Below are 21,958 nucleotides of genomic sequence, written 5' to 3' on the forward strand. Positions count from 1 at the left end.
CCACTGGCTCGTCCAGAAAGTGACTCCACAGACATCCACTTTTGCCGCCCACCTCTCTCACCTGCAGTGCCTGTTTGACTTTAAATGACCCTGACCTTTTGAGAGTAGAACCACTGGCACCTAAGAACAAATGTCGTAATAAGTTTATGCTGCCGTATTAGCAAGATTTGTAGCTGATGGTCAGTTTTAAATCTTAAGGGATAGAACGAATATAAGCTTCTATTTTAAAACTTTTCAAGCATCTCTGAGCTGAAATGTTTTCCTTGTTAACGCGATTTAATTAAAGGAAACATTAATTCAATGTGGTTCTTCTCAAAAAAATTGTTTGGTAAATCAAATACTTAAATGTTTAAAACCCATAAAAGCAAAATGGCACCTGATGATTTGCGGGAAGCTGTGGGTGTTTTCGGGTGGTTAAGGAGGATGGAAGGTATCCAGTATGATTCGCGATTCTCGGGGATCTCCAGTTTGCAGCATTCGGAGCCAACTGTAGCGCTTGTAGCCGGAAGAATCGGCGGATAATTAACATTTTGTTGCAACTTTTCTTTGATTTCTTTGGAAGATCGCTGAAATTTAAGCGAAAAATATAAATGATTAAGAAGTCAAAAATTTCGAATAATATTCTAACATAGCTTATGTCATTAAATATTCAATAATTGCTTGCTGTGCTTAAAGCTTCAAAATTTAGCCGCAATCAATCAAATCTTCAGCTGAAGATCAACAATTGAATCGACTTAACTATATCGTCTCCCCCTAGCAAGAAAGTGGGGAAATTGTTAATTAGATTAGGCTAGTCGATTTCTACGACAAATCAGAATGCAGCAAAATTAGAATTCGCAATTGAAAGCTCTAGTGCTTTTTTCTGTTTTCAGAGGGGTGGAAGTTCTTTAGTAGATAGCATAGGGGAGGGGGTGTGAGATTGTTGAGTAGATCACAAAAATTTTTTGATTTCTATATCGGATAAACGAAAAAAATGAACGATAATTTGAAATTGCACTAAACGCTTTTTGTTTTTATTTCACATAAAAAGAGTATGCTAATCCAGATAAATCAAATTTTGACTTAACACGTATCTTTCGGGCGCCAAAAACTAGCTCATAATTCTTGATTTTCGTAAAAATTATCGGTTTTGGCAATTTAAAATTTTTGCTTGATTGAATTTTTTTGGAAGATCGATTGGTTTAGCAAACAAAGATGACTGGTTTAAGTTAAATTTCAGGTTTTGGAGAGGGCAACCTTCTGAATATATGGAAAATCTTTTGCCTGTAATTGCTAAATAACTACTCAAAATTTTTGTTTGTTCGGAGATAATTTACAAATTATTCAGTGAAAATAGCAGCGAAAAGCTCAAATTTTTTCCAAAAAATGTGTCATTTTCGACAAAAAAACTGGGATTTTTGGCTAGTTCTGTATTTATGCTGGGCCGTAAATTGATTTTCATAATACTAACCGTTAGGAAGTAGTTAAATCGTGAGAGTAACGTAGTCTTCCCACTAGAAGGAGGTCCCATAACTATAATCTGCGGAACATCACTAGACGAGCCAGACCTTCCACCATTTTTATTGTGAGCTCCGCTTAGCATAACTGCTCGGTTAACCTCATTCTTCTCAGTTCCTATTGCAGTTGAACAGTCAATGTTGGCCATATTGTTCGCTGAGGTTATTCTTCGTCTAGTTTTTTGATTGGGTTGTACCTTCAATCCGTTACTATTTGTCGATATTCTATTTTTGTCAAAGCTTGTGCGTTTTCCGTGGCTGGTTTGCTTTTTTTGCGTTTTTGAGGGTGAGTTTGTTGGTGTTTTTAGAGCTGTAGCTGTATCGGTTTCTCCGCCTGTTGTATTTGAAGAAGATTGTTTTTGTTCGTTTGAAAGATCCTCAACTTTGTTCAAAAAACAATTCGGCGAAGGACTTCTTACTGTTACAGAAGTTGGTACGTTCGTCGCAGATGAAGATAACTGTGTACATGATGACGGTGTTTTGATAACGTAAGCATTAGAATTACTGCGTTCATTACAGTCACTTGATAAACCGACCGTGGTTGTTGCATTTGTAGTAACGCTGTCTTGTTTCAAAGATCGACTAAAACTGAAACTAGAGTAAAGTTGCTCGGCTTCTTTTTGACGCTGCAGCTTTTTCTGCTGCTTTACTCGAAAATGTAACATTTTTCACTTTTTATCCCAAAAGAAATACCAACTGTCTGTAGTGGCAGTAAGCGACCAGAATGAAAAGAGGAAATAATAGCAATTAGTGATAACGAATCTTGCCGTCAGCAAAATCAGGTTCAATTAGATTGATAAACTCCGCGATAAAATTTTAAAAGCTACGATGCAAAATGGTTAAAAATTTCCTTTTATGGATAGAGTTCGATTAAAATTAGCTTTGTTTTTTTTTTCATCAAAAAGTGTTCAACCGAGTAAGATAACAAACAAGAAAAAGAACGGATTATTTGGTGATAGTTTTTGTAAGAACTTGTCTTAAATCAGTCCAAAAAATGATAAAAAAAAGTTTCTACCGTCATTTAAACTATTGGTAAACTAACAGCTTTTCACCACTTTTAACACAAAACAGTGAGACTTGAAGCCCTTCTCAAGTGTCATAAATTATAGTCTCACTCTAAAAAGAGAATAATAATTTTTGGTACAAATGTTTTCCAATTTGATAGCAGAGCTAATCTAAATATTAGTCTCATCTTTTCGTTCCAAATGATTGATTGAAATTTCTGATGATGCAGAGGGACTCGCTTGACGCGCGTGAGCTTACATGGAATTAAGCAGACAAACTTTGAAAAAAAAAATAGAAGCGAAAGGCAGAAGCATTTCTTCAATAAAGAAAGTAATAACGGGAACCGCTTAATTACTATTTGAATTGCGTTTCAAGAAAATTCACGTGATAAGAAAGGTGAATATGGATTAAGAATAATTTGAACGCCCTTAGTTTTTATATGTAAAAGACGTTTTTTATCATTTCATAATTATATCAACTCAATTCATTTTTTGATTTTTAAATTGATGACGCTCACGCTAGATTTCGGCCTTTGATTTATAAATAGCTCATCTAATTTTGATGAAAATGGGGGTAAGTCAACCTTTTGTTTGTTTTCAGTTTTTTTTTGGTTGGTGGGGGAGTTTGGACACTTTACAAAATAACCAGACCGACCCCAATTGAAGCTCTACGTGGATCCATTTTGGTAACACTGTTACATCGAACCCAATAATATAATCATTTGGGTCTGCTAGTAGCTTTGTCTGCTTATTGGTCTCTGGCCAGAAGGAGGATAGAATAGATAGAAATTAAGTTCCCCTGAAGAAATTGTGATGACATCTCCCCTCTTTTTCTCCGTGCGTCATCAAATTTCAATCTGCTGCATCACGACTGCAGTAACTGCCATTAAAAGGTCTATCAAAAAGGATGAGCCAAAGAGCTGCACCAGGTTTTTAAACTTTCTCTGTCGAGATTTAAAGCAAGTTTTCATTTCGGAGTGAAAAAGGCAGGGCTACTCTAAGCTCAAGTACTCTGATATATTTATCATATTTAGGTTGAATAAGCATAGCGGGCGAAAAGCCTAACCAGTAAGACTGACTGATTTTCAGGTGTTTGAATTCATTGTTTTCTTATTTTCATTCAAACTTCTAACATTTTTTGCAAAAACTAATGTCAATATAAATTTAAGTGTATACTGAAACTTTGGTATGGCCAGGCTTAATGATATACTCAATGTTGAAAAGTCACATCTTATATAAATTTATTATTTAATTTAATCAGATATTTTTTGTGGATTTCTTTCCAACGCCCAATTTTCCCAGCAAAGTATCGTATATCGCCAAAACAGAGTATTTGCGGCTTTTTTCACCACCATGCTTCCATTTAAGCCTGCTGAATTTTTATCAGGAAACATAGTTTTTAAACTGCCCGATGGATAAATCTTTGATCAGGGCTTACTTATTTCCGATGAAAGGGATTCAACCAAGGGTAGTCAAAATAATTGATCAATACTTTGACAAGCAACAAAAAATTGTAATCAAAGCGATACGAACATGAAAAGGATAATCACTTAAGGAGATTGGAATTTAATGAAGCGAAATCATCGAAAAACGATTTTTGGTCATTTGTTTCAGGGTCGAGTTGATCAGACTTTCGAAGAAAATGGAATATTTGTGCAGATCCAAAGGGTCTCCTTTGTACTATTATGAAATAACCATTTTTGGCTGACGAACCCTAAAAATTTTCTAAGGAAAAAAACGTAATTTCTTAGTTAAATGATTTAAAAAAACTAAAAACGCCTTTTTCGGCCCGTTTTTTCAAAATTTTACCTGCGGCGCAGAAAAGTTAACCAAAATAAAGTCTTTTTAGTGGCTTGGGAGAGCTCGGTAACCAATTTGGTTGACCTGCATAAAAATTCGACAAATTTTTCGAAACTTTTTTGAGAATCCGACCCCCCCCCCCCCATCGAGAAAATCCTAGACCCACCCCTGCTTGTGATCAATTTTTTTAAATTAAGAGAGTTAGCCCAAATTGCCAATTAGCCCAATTTCGGACAATTAACGCGCGATTAGTTTCGCGCTTTTAACTTGTCAGCGGAAATTTAGAAATCGTTCCAGAATTGGTTGAAAAGTGCTATTCTTCATAATTGCTACCTTACTATGAGCGAAATCCATAATTGTGTTTTTGATATGGCGTGTGGGGGTGATTTAAAAACACTGCTCTATACACCTTAAAAGGCAGTCGGAAAAATCAGGGCTTTGCCCCGATATGAGCAATCGTGTTGTTCCGAGTTTCAAAGAAAACGGAATATATATGCTTCGGGTAGTTTTTAGTTGTTCAGTTGATTTTCGGCGATTGAAAGAAAAATTGACAAAAATTTTCTTATTGCTTTTTGAAGATACCAACTTACTGAGTTCAAAGTGTACCAGAATAAACTATAAGCTTTGAAGAATTTATTCGTAATGCCGAGAGCGTAACGCGAATTTTTTATGCATGGCTGAATGTCCCGCACAGCAAAATGGCTTCAGCTTGAACGGAGGTTAGCTAATTGGTCGTATTAAGTTCGTACCGCTAAAGGTTTTGCACTTTATCTTTGATTTTGTCCAAAATTTATAGATTTCCAATATTTTATTTTCCCAAAATCTATTCGATAGGGATCAAGGGAGAGTCGGAACATTCAGGGCTTTGCCTTGATATACGAGCAGTCTTGTTGTTCCGACTTTCGTAGTAACGGAACATTGGCGCTCGTTGTGTTTTTTTTCTTCAGACAAATTTCGACTCGTTGGCGCTCGGGGTGGTTTTTTCTTCAGACAAAATTCGACTAGCAATTTTTGACATTTTTTATCATTCGAAAGGCATTGTTGTCTTGAGCTTCAATTTGAAAAAATATTTTACCTGTGATCATTTTTCTTAATGTTATGGGTGTTTTAAGATTGCCACTTTGGTCAATTTGGGACACTTAACGCGCGGTATAATTTGCGCTATTAACGCGTTAGCGGAGAATTAATACGTCTGAGAAATCCTTCCAAATTGGTTGAAGGAGGCTTACTTGCCATAAATTATTTATTTTTTTATATGGCGTGTGGGGGGATGATTTCACAAAAAATCTCAAAATATATAAAAAAAGTTTTTTCCGTTTTATTTTGTTTCATATAACTTTTTCATGTTATTACTGCTCATAGACCTTAAATGGCAGTCGGAAAATTCAGAGATTCGGCTTGATGCGAGCAGTTTTGTTCGTCTTCAGTATCTATCAAATGTGAACACTAAAATCACAACAAGCAAACACAAGATTCAAAGCCGGATACTATAAATCATAGCAGGATACACTTAAAAAAAAAACTTTTTTCGGGTAGTTGTGTTTGATTAAGTATGCCAGCCAAAGTTAAATAGATAATCGCGCATGATTGCCTACTTTTAAAATTGCGCAGAATAGGGCATGGAGCGGTTAACCGGTTTACAGGTTAACCGATAATTGAAATTTTAGCCGGTTAAAATTTTTTAACTGCGAAATTGTTCAACAGAGGTTATTGCTAGTACACACTCGGTGTTTCTCATGAACATTTTCTGATTGTTACGATAGAGAAACACTTTCATCTTATTTATCTTTCATATGAAAAAAATGTGTATGAAAACATCAAAGTTTTAGAAAATTCCCATTGAACTTGATTTTGATATATCGAGGGATCCAAATATCGAAATACTGTTAAAAAGATCAAAAAACGGAAAAACTGCCCTATTCGCTATTTCTGTTATCCTGCTTTTGAACAAAAAACGATTCAATTGAGTGAATTCAAATTTGTTTTATTTGATTTCAATTGTTTTCCTAGAAAATCAGGAGGGATGCAACGGTTCAACAGTTAAACGGTTATTTTAATCCGGCTAACCGGTTAGACTAAGAGATCAATCACTCAATGCACTTGTACAGGATAACATGATGCGTGCTTATTGGATGCAAAAATTATACAAAAAAGCTACATACGAATTAGTTGACTCCTGTTACACCCATCCGGAAAGGATATAGAGTTCATATGCATAATCACTGTTGGTAAGAAACCCCACGAGGCTGTTGTTCTCATTCAATGGCCGCTTATTATGTAAATCCTCCTCTTGGCCACAATCGACGAATGGTTGTTTTCGATACAAATCTACATTCAGGTTTTTTTGATCTTTTTATGCTTCATATGATTGTTGCTGATCGAGTTATATTTTACTAACCTAACTGCATAGGGTTTGTTTAATGACTAGTCATGTTCATAGCAATTTCCCCCTGAAGCTATTTTTAGGCGCATCTTTTAGGCGGTAGTGGATGAGGCTAAATGAACATTTTGAGGACATCCTGTACCAGTGGGAATGATTTAGGCCGGTGTGAAGGGAATTATCGTGTCTTATCCGAGTAATTATAATACTTTTCTTTTCTTTTTGAATGCTTCAATTCTTTCTTCTAAAGTATGTATGATTCGTAAACGTTTCTTGCTTTTATTAAAAGCGCATTGTCGTAATCGACAAGACGAAGTTATGTGACTTTTGGGCGGTACAACAGTGGCGAATTACATACAACGTTTTTCATGAGTCCCGAAAATATTTTGAATGCAGTTCTGATCTGAACTGATGCAGTTCTGATCTGAACTGATCCCAAATCACTGACAAGTAAATTAATTCGAATCAACGGAAGTTGAAAAGTCAAAAATGGTTATTTTAATTGATACAGCTTGTTAAACAAACAAAAGTTCCCCCTAACCGCGGCGTCATAAATTTTTCTGAAAAAAAATAACTCAGCAAATTGTCAATTTTTTTCGGTTTTTCTCCTAAACAAAACAGTATTCGAGATGACAAATAGACTTCAAAATTTTGAATATCTTCAGTTTTTGGCACTGTTTAAGACATTTTCAGTTTCGGCTCTGTTGTACTTCGACTTTGTTGAACGGTGTATAATTTCTTCACATTAAAATATAGAACAGTTTCATCCGGATCCAAAGCAGTATTTTCAGTTGTTTTTCTAGCATCATTTGTTTTGTTTTTGATACAGTCTCCATCGATATACAACTTTGAGAGCGTCTTTCGAAAATTCTCATAAGAAATGCCCAGAAGTGATTGAAATGGTCGTACGGGTGTCACAGCCTTGCATAAAATAGCTAAGATCTACAACTGGCGAGTTGTTCACTTGTTGAATAAACCTTAGAACACAAATAATCATTTAGCTTGTTCCTTTTGTTCAGTAATTATTTGTTAAATTCCCGTGTAGTCATCAGTAGTTGCCTCTTTTATCAAAAATTGAACAGATCGCAACTTAAATACCAGTTTTTCTTCCTAGACTTTTTCTCAATAAGGAATAATTTACCCTTTTAGCCAGCAACTCATTATTCTTGAGGTAAATTAGATTATTAATTAATATAGTAATTATGACAATACAGAATTTGGGATATCTCCAAGTGGAAAAACAAGTCGCAATATGAGTTTTAACTGAAACAATAGTGGTTCTGTCTTTGGTTTTAGATGGAATGAAAATTTGATAATCTTTTCCAGTTTTTAAACGAAGTTCAGTTTTTCAAACATCTGAATTTTTCACAAGAGAAACCGTTTTTTAGATACATAGATCGTTTTCAAAAAACGTCAAGATGAAATAGTTTTAGAACAGTTTCGATAAATTTTTGTTGCTTTCAATTACGGGCAACTACAACAAATTCTCACAGTTGACTTTAGCAGGTAAAATAACATAATGTGTGTTTTGATACTAAATTTTAATTTTTTCGGTTTTATCGTGTTTTCGTAATTGAAGACTATCTCTTGTGGCTCTACGTGCTTTCAGATTTCTTGATTCGCCGAGTTTTTGAGAGTCGATAATGTAATAGTTTTGATGGTGATTGCATATAAAGAATATCGTGCAGCTCAAAAGACAAACAGAGAGGTGGTAACTTCAAAATAACTAGTCTTCGTTTGTGTTGTCAATCGTAATTCGATAATCTCCAGTTTTTACTTTTCTTTTGATTATCTTGGTTTATTTTCAGCTCGGAGTTATTGGGTTTCAAGCCGCATGATCAATTGATTTCTTTGAGAAAAATGTAGGTGGAATAGGCATTTAGCTTTAATTTCAGGCTTGCCCTTAGGAACAGATTGCGCTTGAGGAGAAAACGGAACCGATTGCTTTCCGAGAACGTCTTTTAAAGTGTTTTATTCAGGAAATGTTCGTGGAGATCACTATGCCTAGGTTTTGTTTCACAGTTTCAAGCTGTTCCAATAAATAATTTTTGACGCGCTCTTTGGTTTGTTCATTCAATGCATTTTTGAAAGCGTGGTAATGATATTTTGACAAACTTAATTTCATTTAGACTTTGCAGCACCATTTGCTCAGTTTAGCTAGGCCATTTTCTTATTTTTCTGGCTTCATGGGTAGTACATTGTAGTTGTCAGCGTATCCAATTAAACAGTTGCATAGGCCTTGGGGCAGATCATTTAGGGGCATAGAGAACGGACAAAAAGAAAAGAGATCCAAAGATAGAGCCTTGTGGTACTCCGCTTGAATTTTCTAACCAATTGGATTTCACATATCCAGTTACGACTCTTTTTTTTGGTCCTTTAGATGACTATCAAAGAGTTTGAAAGTTTACGAGCCAATCCGAAAGGTTTTCTTTGCCAAATTTTTCTTCATCAAGTTTTTCAATTAGCCTTCAACTAGTTTTTTAGAATCAAGTTTCCAATTCCGTCCTGGCCAGGTGGTTTGAGAGGATTCAAGATTTTTTTTACTTTTTCTTAATTAAAGTAGAAGCTTTTCATTGACTCAGTTCTAATTGGAGATTCCATTTCATGACGGAATACTGATAATTGAGAGTCATTACAGAAACTTTGAAAGAATTGGTGGAAGAGGTTTGCCTTGCATGCGTCATTATCAGCAAATTTTTGTCCGAAAAAACTATTTGTGTTATACTCGATACATTTTTGATGCATAAAATATATTTGTGGACCCGAGAAAAAACTCTATCGGAAAAAGTGTGTTGTTTGTAGACTCTTTGATCTTTGCTAGAAAGGATTTGAGCATCGGAAAATAAGTGGTGTTAAAGACTCGCTGATCTTTCCTAGACCTGTTCAAATTCTTTTAATTTTGTTTTTAATGGTTTGGTGGTTTGAAAAGGTTTGTTGATAAATTGAAAAAAAAAAACGTTTCAAATTGTAGTTGAGCTTCTAAAGTTTAATTGGACTTTTAAATTGTTCTAAAAGGAAAAAAGACCCACAACAAACCAATTTAACAGTCCTAACGGTTTTGTACAAGTTTTCTGGTACCTTATTTGATGCAACTCCTTGTCTTGAAAATGGGGCAAAAGTAACAAAAAAATTCCTTTGCTTAATTTTTAAACATCGAAAATGTACAGCCAACTTCAATTATGGTAAGCACTAGCCTCAAGCTATTTATTTTTTATAATTTGTATCTTTTCATATATCCTGAGTTCCTCGGTATATGTGCTCAACTTTTACACAGCGTTCTTAGAGAAGTTGCAGTGCCAGGGCCGCGGCACCCTAAACTTCAAAAACTACTGGCTGGAGACATCCATCGTTATTTGAATTTTTCCTTTTATGTGGTGAGTTCTTCCGCCTCGGCATTCGTTGTTTCGGAGTATCGAACCGAGCCTGCGGTTATTCTACAAGAGGGACTTGGGAGTCAATTACCGTTACATTTCAAAACACCTGCCTAAAAGCAGCACATTGGACAAGCATCAAACCTTCTGATCTGTCAGTGGAGGTATCGTGGCTCTATAACAGAGGGAAAAGCAGCGGAGGCGGAACTTTGATTTAGAAGCACATTCCAATTCGTGTCCATAGAGAAACTCACTGAACTTTTTCACTGCCTAGAGAGTTTTTTTAAACAAAAAGAATTGCAATGAAATTTCTAATCTGCTCATTTGTTCTGTTTGATCTGAGATTTTTACACGGAACGACATTCAACCCTTGCAATCCGAATTTTCACCCGCAAGCTTTGAAGTATTCAATTTACCAGGTTCTAGTTTCAAAAAAATTTCAAAAAATTGCGTTATGAATTTGGGCTCAAACTATTTTAATCGAATTTCGTTTTCCAGAGCTTCTACACATGTGCTGAATCATTATGAAATTGTAATGCATCATATTCCATCCTCAAGCTCTAAAGCAAATTTTGTGCTTAAGGTAGCTTAAGTTCCCATTGCTCTGGCTAAAAATGCCTTTTAAGCTAATAGGCGAGAGAAATTAACACACTAGATACCTTTGGCTGCTAAAATAATTGCATTGAAAAAATTTATCTTGCGGTTTTAGATTTGTTACCATAGATAAGGAGGTTTTCAAAATTCGATCTTACCATTCAAAAAAATTACTTGGCGAGAAGAAAGGACTTGTACGCAGAGATTATAAACTAGTTGTCAAAATCAAGCAATAATAACGGTTTTCACTTTTCGAAAGTCTTTTTCATTTTCCATTTTGGACATCAGTTATTTTCATAGTCAGAAAAAAAACTTACATCGACTGAGAGCAAATGATTGAAGCTTAACACTATGGAACTACTAAAGTTTGGTTTTGAAAACTAACAAGTATAATCCGGGTCTGAAATTGCCGAATTTTTTCATCTGACATAAATTTTGCATCAACGTGAACTCTTTCTCGAGTGAGCGGCGCGAAAAGAATGTTCATGCATTTTGAAACATTTACAGCGAGACACAATCAGTATGAAATTTTTACCAACTTAGCACGTTTCTAACTTTTTCATGCGAAGTAAATAGCTCAGATTTTCATACCCGAGTGACTTTGGTAAGTCATTGAAATCAGAGCTGATAGTTTCATACAGAGTAGCTTTGATCATTTGCTCTTGCTCTGTGTAAAAACTTAAATATTTTGAAGGAAGTTTCCAATATGAACCTTGCAAGTATGCTTTTTAGAGAGTAAAATCCTGAGTTTGTGCTGAACTTTGTCAACCAGTATAAGTATTTTGGCGTGTTAAAGCAATTTTTAGGCGGGAAAACGCCTAATGTACATCCAGCTTATCAAACACAAACAAGCTTTTTTCCAGTTCAGATTTTTTCACTAAGCATTTCTGCGACAAGATTAGCCTATGGGGGTCCTTGTGGTTACAAAATCATCTTTAGAAGTGAATTTTGCTTTGGACATATTTTTTGAAAATGACCCATGATCGTATTGTACTGCGAATCGGGATTTGTTTTTACGTTTGTGCCTGTAGCGCTCTTTGAGCGATTTTAGAGACAGGTCTGTCAAGTAGGTCTCTGGTCTGGAGAAAAGAAATCCTGGACAATCCTGGGAGAATCTGGTGGTGCGCCGCTGGTCCACCTGAGTTCGGGTGAGACTGTTTCTTATCAGCTAATTTTATAGACATTTGCTTCGAACTAAATTTTTAATAGTTTTTGAATCTATAGAAATCCAACCCTGATGTTATGGGTTAGTAGGTCCCTTTATTTCCGTTCAAATTTGTTTTGTACTGTCAGGCCGCGCCGTCAAGATAAGGAAAAACACCAAGGAGCATACTTGCAAAGAATTCTTAAAAACTTCAGGATTTTAAATTGAGTCGGATGAAATTGTTGTAAAGGCTAGTATCATATCTATTTTGTAAATATAAGTCTTTGCGACTCCAAGGAAGTCCAATGATTCGAGTTTGCTATGTGTGTTAGTGTGAAATCTGTCAATAATGCTTCAATTGAAAACAACTTAGTGCTATATAATTATGTAAACACAGCCATTTCTAATGTTCGAGTGCTCAAGAGTGCTCAAGAGAGTGCTCAAGAGAGTACCTAAGGACTTGCGTGTTTACTTGGCAGAAATTCTATCGGATAACAAGATTTGCTTCAGTGTAGAAAATATTTCTTATTGGCTGGTGTTCATGACACTTTTCTCGATTTTTCTTGAACAACCCAAAAGAAGTGGTCGTCAGCAAGCGGCAGCTATGAGCTCTAGAATACACTGGGGCAGAGAATAAAACTAACAAGCAGCAGGCTTGACGAGGGAACTATAATGGGAGGAATTAGACTAGCCGCTTTAGATGTCGCACCTTTTTTGATTAGAAACTATAAAAAAATCGTATGTGAACATCCAAAAAGAGCTGATATAATTCGATAGTATTTTAATATCTGAATTCGAGGTGTACAAAGCGATTATGTCTTTTTCAAATGGTTCGGGAGCCAGTCCACACAAGATTGTTCCCCAAGTTTTTCAAAAACCTTATTAGGTAATCAAACTGCAATGCGGGGCTCAATTTCTTGAAGACGCTTACTGAGCGCTTTAATTTTATAAGTGCAAGTAAAGTACTCAAAGGACTAAGACCTTTCTTTTTGCAGCAAAACGTATTGCCCTCATAAAATTAGATGGACGTTTGCGGCCAATTGCTATCGGTAAACACGCTCAGACGCATCGCGTCTAAATGTGCAGTAAGCAAGGCTCTTGCAGAGCGGCAATTGTTTTCGAGAGGTTTCAGGGGGATGTGATACTAAACGGGGAGCTGAAATTGCTCCACACAACTTTAGGAACTTGTTAGAATGTGATGACAACCGCAGGTGCTCAGTTTTTATTAAATTAAAATTTTGTAATGCATTTAAGTCTCTCAATGGGTAAATTATTATGAATCACGTTTTTTCCAACCGACTGGACTTGTACTAATTCACGGAAATTTCATCAAAAGGTCGGAGGGCGGAACGCAACCAGGTGGTCACAATGCTCCGCCGCTTTTCGGCGACACAATACAGACTTTAGTAAAAAAAAAGTCTACAATCCAAAATAAACGTTTTGTATTTAGATGATGGAAACCTAGCCGACGACTACAAGATAGTGCTCCGAGACCCGTAAGAACAAAATGTGGCTTGAAGTGGAACAGGTTAGACACAGAAACATGTGAGCTGTTATTTCTAGGAAAGACCAAAAATACGCGGTACAAATATAGATCAATTTCAAGATGTATTTCAAGAGTAAACTGCAAATCTAAGGATAAAATTGTAATCTTGGGCTCCCCTTTAGGCGAGTCTTGTCGCACAGAACAGCTAAAATGAAAAAATCGCTAAGTTGAAAAAAGGTTTTGGAGGATGCACAATATGGCTTATAACTTCTAAAGAATGCTTAAGCAAAGAGAGGTTTTTTGCATTGGAGTTTTTGGAAAAAAACGTTGGATTTTTAAGAAATTATTTGTGCAAGGTAACTAACAAGGGTAAAAATGAACAATAGTCAATTTTTGCAAGCAGTTCTGCCAACAGCCAAAGGTGGCTTGGGTGTTTCTTCCGCTCGCACACTAGCTTTCCCGCTTTTTTAGGTTCAGCAGTAAAAACGAAAGCTATCTTAAGAGAAATTGTTGGTTTGGAGCACGACGATGCAGCTTATATTGATCCATTAGAACTCTGGTTCGATTAAGCAAAAAGTAAAAGAGCTCCGAAAAACAAAATCCAAAAAAATGGAGTGAGCCAACCATTTTTGATAGAAAATTTTTGCAAGTGATTTTGAAAATAAAATCTGCTGATATAAAAATGTTCTATGCTACCAGAATAAAATGGAATCGCATTGGTTGATTTTCATACCGTGTAAAAATCTAAGATTGTAATTGTCAAATTAACAGCTTGGACTAGGTTCAAAAGTTTATGAAAAACATGGATGCAATTGCGAAAAAGATGCAACCGAAGGTGAATGGCATGGCCTCTCTTATCTCAAAAGTGCAAGGAGATTCTCTCGGCATTCAACTTTGAATGCCCTTATAAAGCCAAGTCTCGCATCTACTGACATTCTTCCTGTTTCAGACACACGACACATCCACAGGACATATCAAAAGCCGCGAGACTGTTTGACGCTCGTCCCATGGGCTGTTGGTCGAGGCGAAAGATTGACCGCGGGATTGACAATTATACAGATTTATTTAACGATGGATACATATTTCTACCGATAGCTTTTGAAGTTTAGGGTGCTGCCGTCCCTAGGATTGAGGTTTATTTGAATCAGTTTTGTAATAACTTGTGCATGTGTACCGAGAAATCCAGGGCATGTAGTTTTCTTAAGCAGATAATCTCCCTCGCAGTACAAGTTGCGAAGGCTGCCTGGGTACGCGGCACAAAAGAAAGAAAGAGAGAGAGAGAGAGAGAGAGAGCGAGAGAGAGAGAGAGAGAGAGAGAGAGAGAGAGAGAAAGAGACTTTAATTACCTTTTGTGGGTCAAAAACAAAAACAGAACATAATTTATACGAGTTTTTAGAAAAGTTAGGATTGATTAAGCTATTTAAGTTCGACAGGCATTGTATCGACATTTGACGAAGAAGGTGCAAGAAGAGTCAAGGGAACTTTTTATTTGAAGATAACCCAAAAAAAGTTTCATAAGGGTAATTTTTATACCTTTCAAGTGGCCATAAACGTCCAAATTCAAGTTGGCTGAAACATAGTATAGCTTTTCCACTGTTTTCAAAAAAGTACCGCAGGTGAAAAATTTCCGAGAAACATTAGCCGAAAACAGAAGTTTCTGGTTTGATCTGTTTCCAAGTCTAATTGAGGCAAAAAATACATAATCGAAATAATTGAATTCATAGGAATTTTGCAAGTTTGCAGAGCAGTATACAATCGGAAAAGATGAGATTATAGCATATTGGCAATAGCTCCAATTGAACCAGAGCTGGTTTATAATCAAGGCATCCTGTTATCCAGCGAGCAGCCTTCTTTTGTAGATTTTATAGTTTACGTAAGAATGAAATACTAGGGCACCACAGAAAAAAAATCAAAAACCAAAATGAATCGAAAACAAGAGATATACATCTGATACTTCGTTTTGACAGGAAATGTGAAATTAATTAGTCTTGTTAAGATGAAAATTGTGGCCCTTGAGCTTACACCACATGGAGAGACGTGTATGTCAGGCTGCAAATTAATCGAGCATGAGCCACTGCAAAGAAGTTTTAAGTCATCAGCGAACCATATGTAATGGAATGATTTACAACATCAAGCAGATCGTTGATATATTTTGAGAATTCTAGAAGACCGAGATTATTTTCCTGAGGAACGCCGCTTGATACGCGCCCTTCAAAAAAAACAGAGAATCGTTTGAACGCACCCTCTGAGTGCGATTTGGCAAATTTGTGCAAAAGAGACGGATAAACGCGTCTGAACTTGGGTTTGACTTATGTAATCGGATCAAAAACAGCAAGATTTATTTTGAGAGAAAAGGTTGTAATTATTTGGGAAAGAATTTTGGCTTTCTGCCTCAACACAAATGGTGGAATGCCATCAACTGCCACTGCTGAAATATCTGGTAAATCGTGTAACAGATCATTGAGGTCCTTTTCATAGAAGCCAATCTCGGAAAGTGGGATAGTACTAATACCATGTTGTTTTGAAAAACAAAGCTTTCAAGCTTCAAAACAGACTGGAAGAAGTTATTTAAAAGAACAGCTTCTCCTCTGTCGTTGTCAGCTGTTGAGGAATCATAATGAAAATTGGAAGAGATAAAAATGGTTGCAGAAAAAGTTCAAGTAGCTTGAAAAAATCGTTGGTGTTCAATTAATAAAAAGAAGACAAAAGAGACGATTTGCCTAGTTCAACTGAATTATTGCATTGTAAAAGAGAGACGGCGACAAAAAGTAATAAATTCGAAACAAGTAATCAAAGCAAGACAAAAAGTCATTGAAATTGGAACAGCTGAAAAAAATTATAGAACAAAAGGAACATCTAAAGCAGAATTTGTGGGAAAAATAACATCTGAAGAAATTGATAAAGGACAGAGACGGGATAATGGTCAGAATTTAAACTATTTCTGTTAACACTCACTGGACACATTTCAGGTTTGTTTTTGATAATCAGATTAAGAGTTTTGTTCTTAATATGAGGAGGCTCAGAAATTACTTGCAGGCAATTTAAATTATCTAAATTGTCAATCATGACTTGGGAAACTGTGTCAGGAATGGAATAAGAACGCCAGAAACTACTTGGCAAGTTAAAATCATCAATAAAGATGATGAAACAGCGTGGAAATGTTGAAAGAATTTTGTTAACCTGGAGAGTCGTAAATTATAAGAAAAATTCGTTGTCCATACAAAAAGCAGAAGAAATCGGGAGCATGCGGAGACCGGCCGATGGTCTTTTACAAAAATAGCAATACCATCGTGTTGCCTCGATGTGCGGACATTTTGAAAAACAGTTCTGTAACGAGACTCTGGTAAAGTATTGGGAATTTTGGAGTCAAGCCAGGTTTCTCAGACACAGAGGATGTTTGGGAAAGAATATGTAAAAGTTTCAATTCTGTCAAGCTTTTATCAGTTTTGATACGGCTTCTTGCACTCCAACCATTAATAAAAATCTAACTGAATCACAAATTGATTTCAACTTCGGTATTGTTGTCAAGATGTTTGACACTTCTTATTTCATGCTCGGTTTTTGGAGCACCGTTTTAATCATTTCCCAGCGTTTCTTCAGAACGCGCGTTTCTAAAGCAAGGTCATCACTCAACAGTGATTTCGAGATGAAACCAGGAATAGGGTGGTTTTTCAAAAAAGATACTTCGCAAGTCATTTAAGAGCCGACCATTCATTTGAAATCTGAACGAGAATGGATCTTCGGTGGTTCTTGCTGCTTTCAAAAGCCCCAAGGCCAACGATAGATGAAATAGTACCATTATCCTGTTCGTCTAGAGATTTAAAAACATCAATAACATGCTTTCATCGAATTTCATTCGCTTCAATTGAGAAGTGTCAGAGGATTCAGGATCTCAATCTGAGTTTCAATTTCACCCGAAGATCGCTTCATTTGATTGATTTCGCAAATAGAAGTCAAAATGGTATCTAACTAATTTGTTTTTAAAAAAATAAATCAGAAATTGCTTCCTTGATAATTCTTTTTACACCCACAGGAGAAATAGGTAAAGTTTTCTTCAGGAAACAGGAATTACATATGAACAAAAGCAACTTAGCTTCAGCAATCTGGGGAAAATTAAGTAGTAGTAGTAGTAGTAGTAGTAGAAGTAGTAGTAGTAGCTAGTAGTAGTAGTTTAGGCTTTAGGACAATTGTCCAAGGATATTCAGATACGAAGGGGTCAGCACACGCTGATCTCAGTTTGTTGTCGTGTTGAACCTCCACGACTGGATTTGGCAGATATATCATTAGATGCAAAGATTTCTTGTACTACTGAGATATAGTACAGTACATCATGCCTTTCTATCGACATGGATAAAGGCAGGATTTCCGTATGGAGGTGTCTTTATTTGTAGTCGGTGCAGCCTTTGCATATCCATGAAGTCGCTGTTTCTTGAATTTTTTCGATCTTTTTAATATCGGTTTTAGTGGGGTACCATTACCTGTGAGGCATATAATTGAAAGGGACAACCTATCCTTTATAAGCATTGATTTTTGTTTCCATGGTTCCTTTTTGGATGTGTTTCTCATCAAAAAGTACACAGATCTCCAACCCTTAAGATTTCTCGCTTCAAGATATGTTGCAGGACATCATGACCCCCAGGTCTTTTTAGACACCCACACTTTTTATCAGAATGTTTTTATTGTCGGTCTCCGTCGTTAGAATAGTGCAAAGGATATTTGTTTCGCTCAAATTTAATTGCATTTTTTTCGGTGCTCCAAGTTCCGATGTCTGAGAGTGTTTTCTCTGCGGTATGGAGTGTCAGAAGTTGTAAGGATACCAGAGTTCACAGATATCGTACTGAGTTCATTGACAACTTCTATCTTTTATGCAATTTGCTCACGTCTGATTGTCAGTGTCCTGTATCAATTAGGCCAGCAAATACTTGGCAAAATAAAATCACCAATAATTGTTGTGATAAAATGACCAATAACCCCTTTGCGGAAACGTTGAAGTTAGTCGCAGAAGCTTTTTATTTATAGAACCAAGGGAACAAAAGCGCAGCTATATATAAGTAATTGATAGACCCGTTGTCTCATATCAGGTCAGTCCTTTTGAGTCACTTTCTCTGTGGGTGTAAGTTTTCTCAATCTGGTTGGCTTGATCTCCAATCATCTGAATCTCTTTACTTCTATAAACACTATACTTCACTCTTCGATATCTAGAAAAGTTATGGGGTTTTGACTGGACAATGTCCTGAGATAAATACCATCCGGAGATAAATATAACTGTCCTGAGATAAATTCCATCCCTGAATTCGGATTTATTTAGGTTGAAATTATATCTGCTAAGTGGCAATGGTTTAACCAGTTTGAGGCTCCTTTTTCCGAGGCTAGCTCAAGTGCGTATTTTTCGCTGCCGCTCAAGTTATTCAAAATGTTAGTTCTCTTTTGGCTTGTTCTTTCAGTTTTTAGTGTTTAAATTTTTGTATAGAACTTTTCTTTTTCAGATATAGCTATTAATGGGTTGGGTTGTATGTGTCTAAAACTGACGATGTTTTAATTGACCATTCTAAAAATTCTCATAATCAGAAGGTAGCTTGATAATTAGACCACCCATTTTCAATGGCAAAGAAGCGATGTCTCTGAGTTGATGGTTAATATTATCTTTACAATTAAATTTGAAATGCGATTTTTCTGCAGTATCTTCGCGTGTTTTCAGCATGTTTTCTGTGGTATTGGGAGTAGTTCTAGCTAAAAACGATAATTTTTCTTGTATTCCTTTGGTGCAACAGGAGTACACGCTTTGTGGTGGTCTTTTCGCGATCTTGCAAAGTTTTTTCAGTATTTTGCAATGTTCTTCTAACTGAGTTTCTAAGAAAGTTTTTTCTTAAGTCTCGGATCCTATGACAGAACCGAGTACTCTGGCTCCATTCTTTTTTTTCCTTTTTGGTATTTTCGAATACTTTAAACGCCTTTTTGAATATTTTTGACATTGAGCTGGTATTTCGATGCTTTTACATGATATCCAAAATATTTCTCGATGATGGTTTGGTCAACTGTTTGACCTTTGACAGTTTCCGCGAGAGAGAGAGAGAGAGAGAACTCCCTTGAAGGTATCAGCTAGTTTAGCAATAGCACTCGATTGTTTTTCGGTGCTCATTAATTTATTAAATTGCTGTGCTTCAGTTTCGACTTTCTTCTTTTACTCTTCACCCAGCGCATTTGCAGCGCTTTTTCCTCGTTAAAAAAATGTCCAGTTTGCGCTTATGCCATTGCTCAAGCCTTCTTTCTATAGTTTTGGAGTTCTAACTTTTCCGATTTGGTTTTGCATAGCATGAGGCGAGGGAATATCATTGTTGCGTGCATTGCGTATGTGTTTTCTTGTGTTTCATTTAACGAGCACTACTTGGCTGTAGATTGATCTTATTTTATATTTTAGTTGGGGTGAGGGATTGGACCAGGGTTCGGGTGTGGATTTTGACCATTGGTGGAAAGAATTTGTTGAGGTTGAGTTGGAGGGTTTTGAATGTCAGTTGTAGTTTTGGCTGTAAACAGGGAGGTGCAGCGAATGAAGCTGAAATTGTCATCGTGGTCGCTGCCTCGGTTAAAACCGCTGCATTTTTTAATGCTTGTTGGCTGCGCATGTTGTGCACCAAATTCCACGGCAGCGTAGGTGGTTGTTACATATGATGCAATGTGTTTGATCAGACCTTATATGAAAAGGAACGGTATCGTCAGATTATCAAGACAATTTACAAAAAATATAAGCAAGAAAACTTGTAAAGAATTCATTACCAAAAAAACGAGAATTTTATGCCGTCTCGGCAGAACGTTTGAGGGGTCAGTTTTAAGTTAAGATTGGGCGAAACAATGAGTGTGTGTCTGGATGATCAATTTTAATAATTTATTTAAACAGCACATGGTTATGATTGTAGAATTTGATATTAACTTCATTATTATTGCAGCTTTGGGTTGTTTTGGGGATGATTATGGTTTTGGGCTGAAACTTGTTTGTAATCAGATTGATTAAGTTTTTCCACTTTTGCTCAACTTCTCGTGGATGCAGCCTATTTTCATTAAACCCGTTGATAATGGTTACTGTATTATTATGCTTTAGTTTTTTTTGTAAAACTGTGTCGTACAGATCTTGGAGTATGACGCCACTGTAAGAGTGAATTGTAGATTTTATTAAAGCTGGTTAGTCCTTGATGTGCCAATTACAAGCTGCTGTGAAAAGTCATGGATGCGCCTCGCCTGGAATCGTGGTATCCACTTGAAACACAGACAGTGTAGGCAACAGGGAGGCTCTTACGTGGAAAGATGGGGGATGTTTGGGCAATGAATTTAACTTAAATCTAAGAGAAAACGAATAACAAACGTAATTAGTGATAGGTAGGAACGGTACAACCTGAGGTGTTGTTGAAGGGTAGTTCCAACTGCTGACTCCTTCTTGCGTCTTGATACGCCAAGGAAGCTTCCCCACCTACGGATGGGTTGGCGAGATTTGATTATATAATCAGAAGAGGAAAGACCAAGCCGTAACTTCATTCGTTGCAAGGCGAGAGATTTGAAGTGATGAAGTCGCTGGTGTGACATTCGACCAGAATGGATGATGATGCAGATTCGAAATTTTAGCAGCTAGCCTTCCGAATTAGCAGTTTAAAATGATTAGCGGTGTTATTGGAACGATTAGCCAAACTGTGAAGGCTAGAATATTCTGGTGTTTCAAAACTTTAAATTTTCGAAGTATGACGTCATATTTCTGAGAAACGTCAGAAACGGCCTGTTTGGCAGAAAAGCCGAAATAAAACGACAACGACAGTGGTTGCGACGATTACAACAAAAAAAACTTAGAATCGGAATTAGAGACGAGCAGAAATAGCAGAGACTGTTCCGAGTTGCAACTATAGTGTCGCTACAAAAGTTGCAAGGCCGTTGCGAACAACGGTGAAGGGTAGAAGACAGCCTCCCGGGAGGAAAATGGAGGTCTTATTTCCCCGGATTCAAGAATCCGGAGGGGTCTCGGGACTGAAACACTTATCATTTTATACAAACTTTTAGCTTCCCTATTATGTCCTGAATTGAATTTAATTAACATCTGAATTCATTTTGCTTGGATGAGAAGCTAGGAGTTGGGGGAAAGGGTTGGTCCGTCTTCGATGGAGATGATGATTTTTATCTACTGAACAAAAACAATAATAATTCAGAAAATAGTAGTAGCCCTGTTTGTAGGAGTGACCTCGTGGTCTGGGGATACTGAGACCCAGCCATGAGCTCACTATTTCTGCATGTAATTAAGTTAATTTGAGCGTTCTGGTCGAAGCCGGAGAACAGTAACGTTTTTGTCGACCCGATGTTGAAAAGACAACCAAAACAACTGGCTTTGGTAGAGACGGTGAAAAATATGTAAAGCTCTGTTTAGACGTTAGCCAGTCGTCTTAGGACCTAGCTTTATTTTCCGTCGATATGTATCTTCCGGGCGAATGTTAGATAGATGTTTTTATGGCGCTCCTGGGTGTTATTCTTTTTTAACATCATGACCGGCAGAACCGTTAACGAGCACTCCGCGCCGAGCGGATGCTCACATTAACGCCCTTAATAGGCCTAAACCGCCGGGGCGGAAGGGTAGTTCGGAATGCGGAAGCCTTCCGGATTACCGTGAATAGCTTTTTAACCTAGTTAAGACCGAAAATTTACGAACCAG

At 36.7% G+C, this 21,958-nt stretch overlaps 2 protein-coding genes across 2 annotated transcripts in view; one reads left to right on the top strand and one right to left on the bottom strand.

The window, feature by feature from the left end:
- The window catches only part of LOC134857248 (uncharacterized), a 9,174-nt gene extending 6,318 nt beyond the window's left edge, over positions 1–2,856 (bottom strand). Inside the window, exons 1-3 of the mRNA XM_063873632.1 lie at positions 1,451–2,856; positions 377–566; positions 5–120 (exon numbers count right to left, since the gene is read on the bottom strand). Coding sequence (XP_063729702.1) covers positions 5–120; positions 377–566; positions 1,451–2,161 — 1,017 coding nt within the window. The 5' untranslated portion in view covers positions 2,162–2,856. The remainder of the gene's footprint in view (positions 1–4; positions 121–376; positions 567–1,450) is intronic.
- The window catches only part of LOC134844256 (DNA polymerase delta catalytic subunit-like), a 471,945-nt gene that overhangs the window by 409,532 nt on the left and 40,455 nt on the right, over positions 1–21,958 (top strand). The gene's annotated exons all lie outside the window — the stretch shown is intronic.

This window comes from Symsagittifera roscoffensis, chromosome 1 (assembly GCF_963678635.1).
Source record: "Symsagittifera roscoffensis chromosome 1, txSymRosc1.1, whole genome shotgun sequence".
NCBI classification, from domain to species: domain Eukaryota; kingdom Metazoa; phylum Xenacoelomorpha; order Acoela; family Convolutidae; genus Symsagittifera; species Symsagittifera roscoffensis.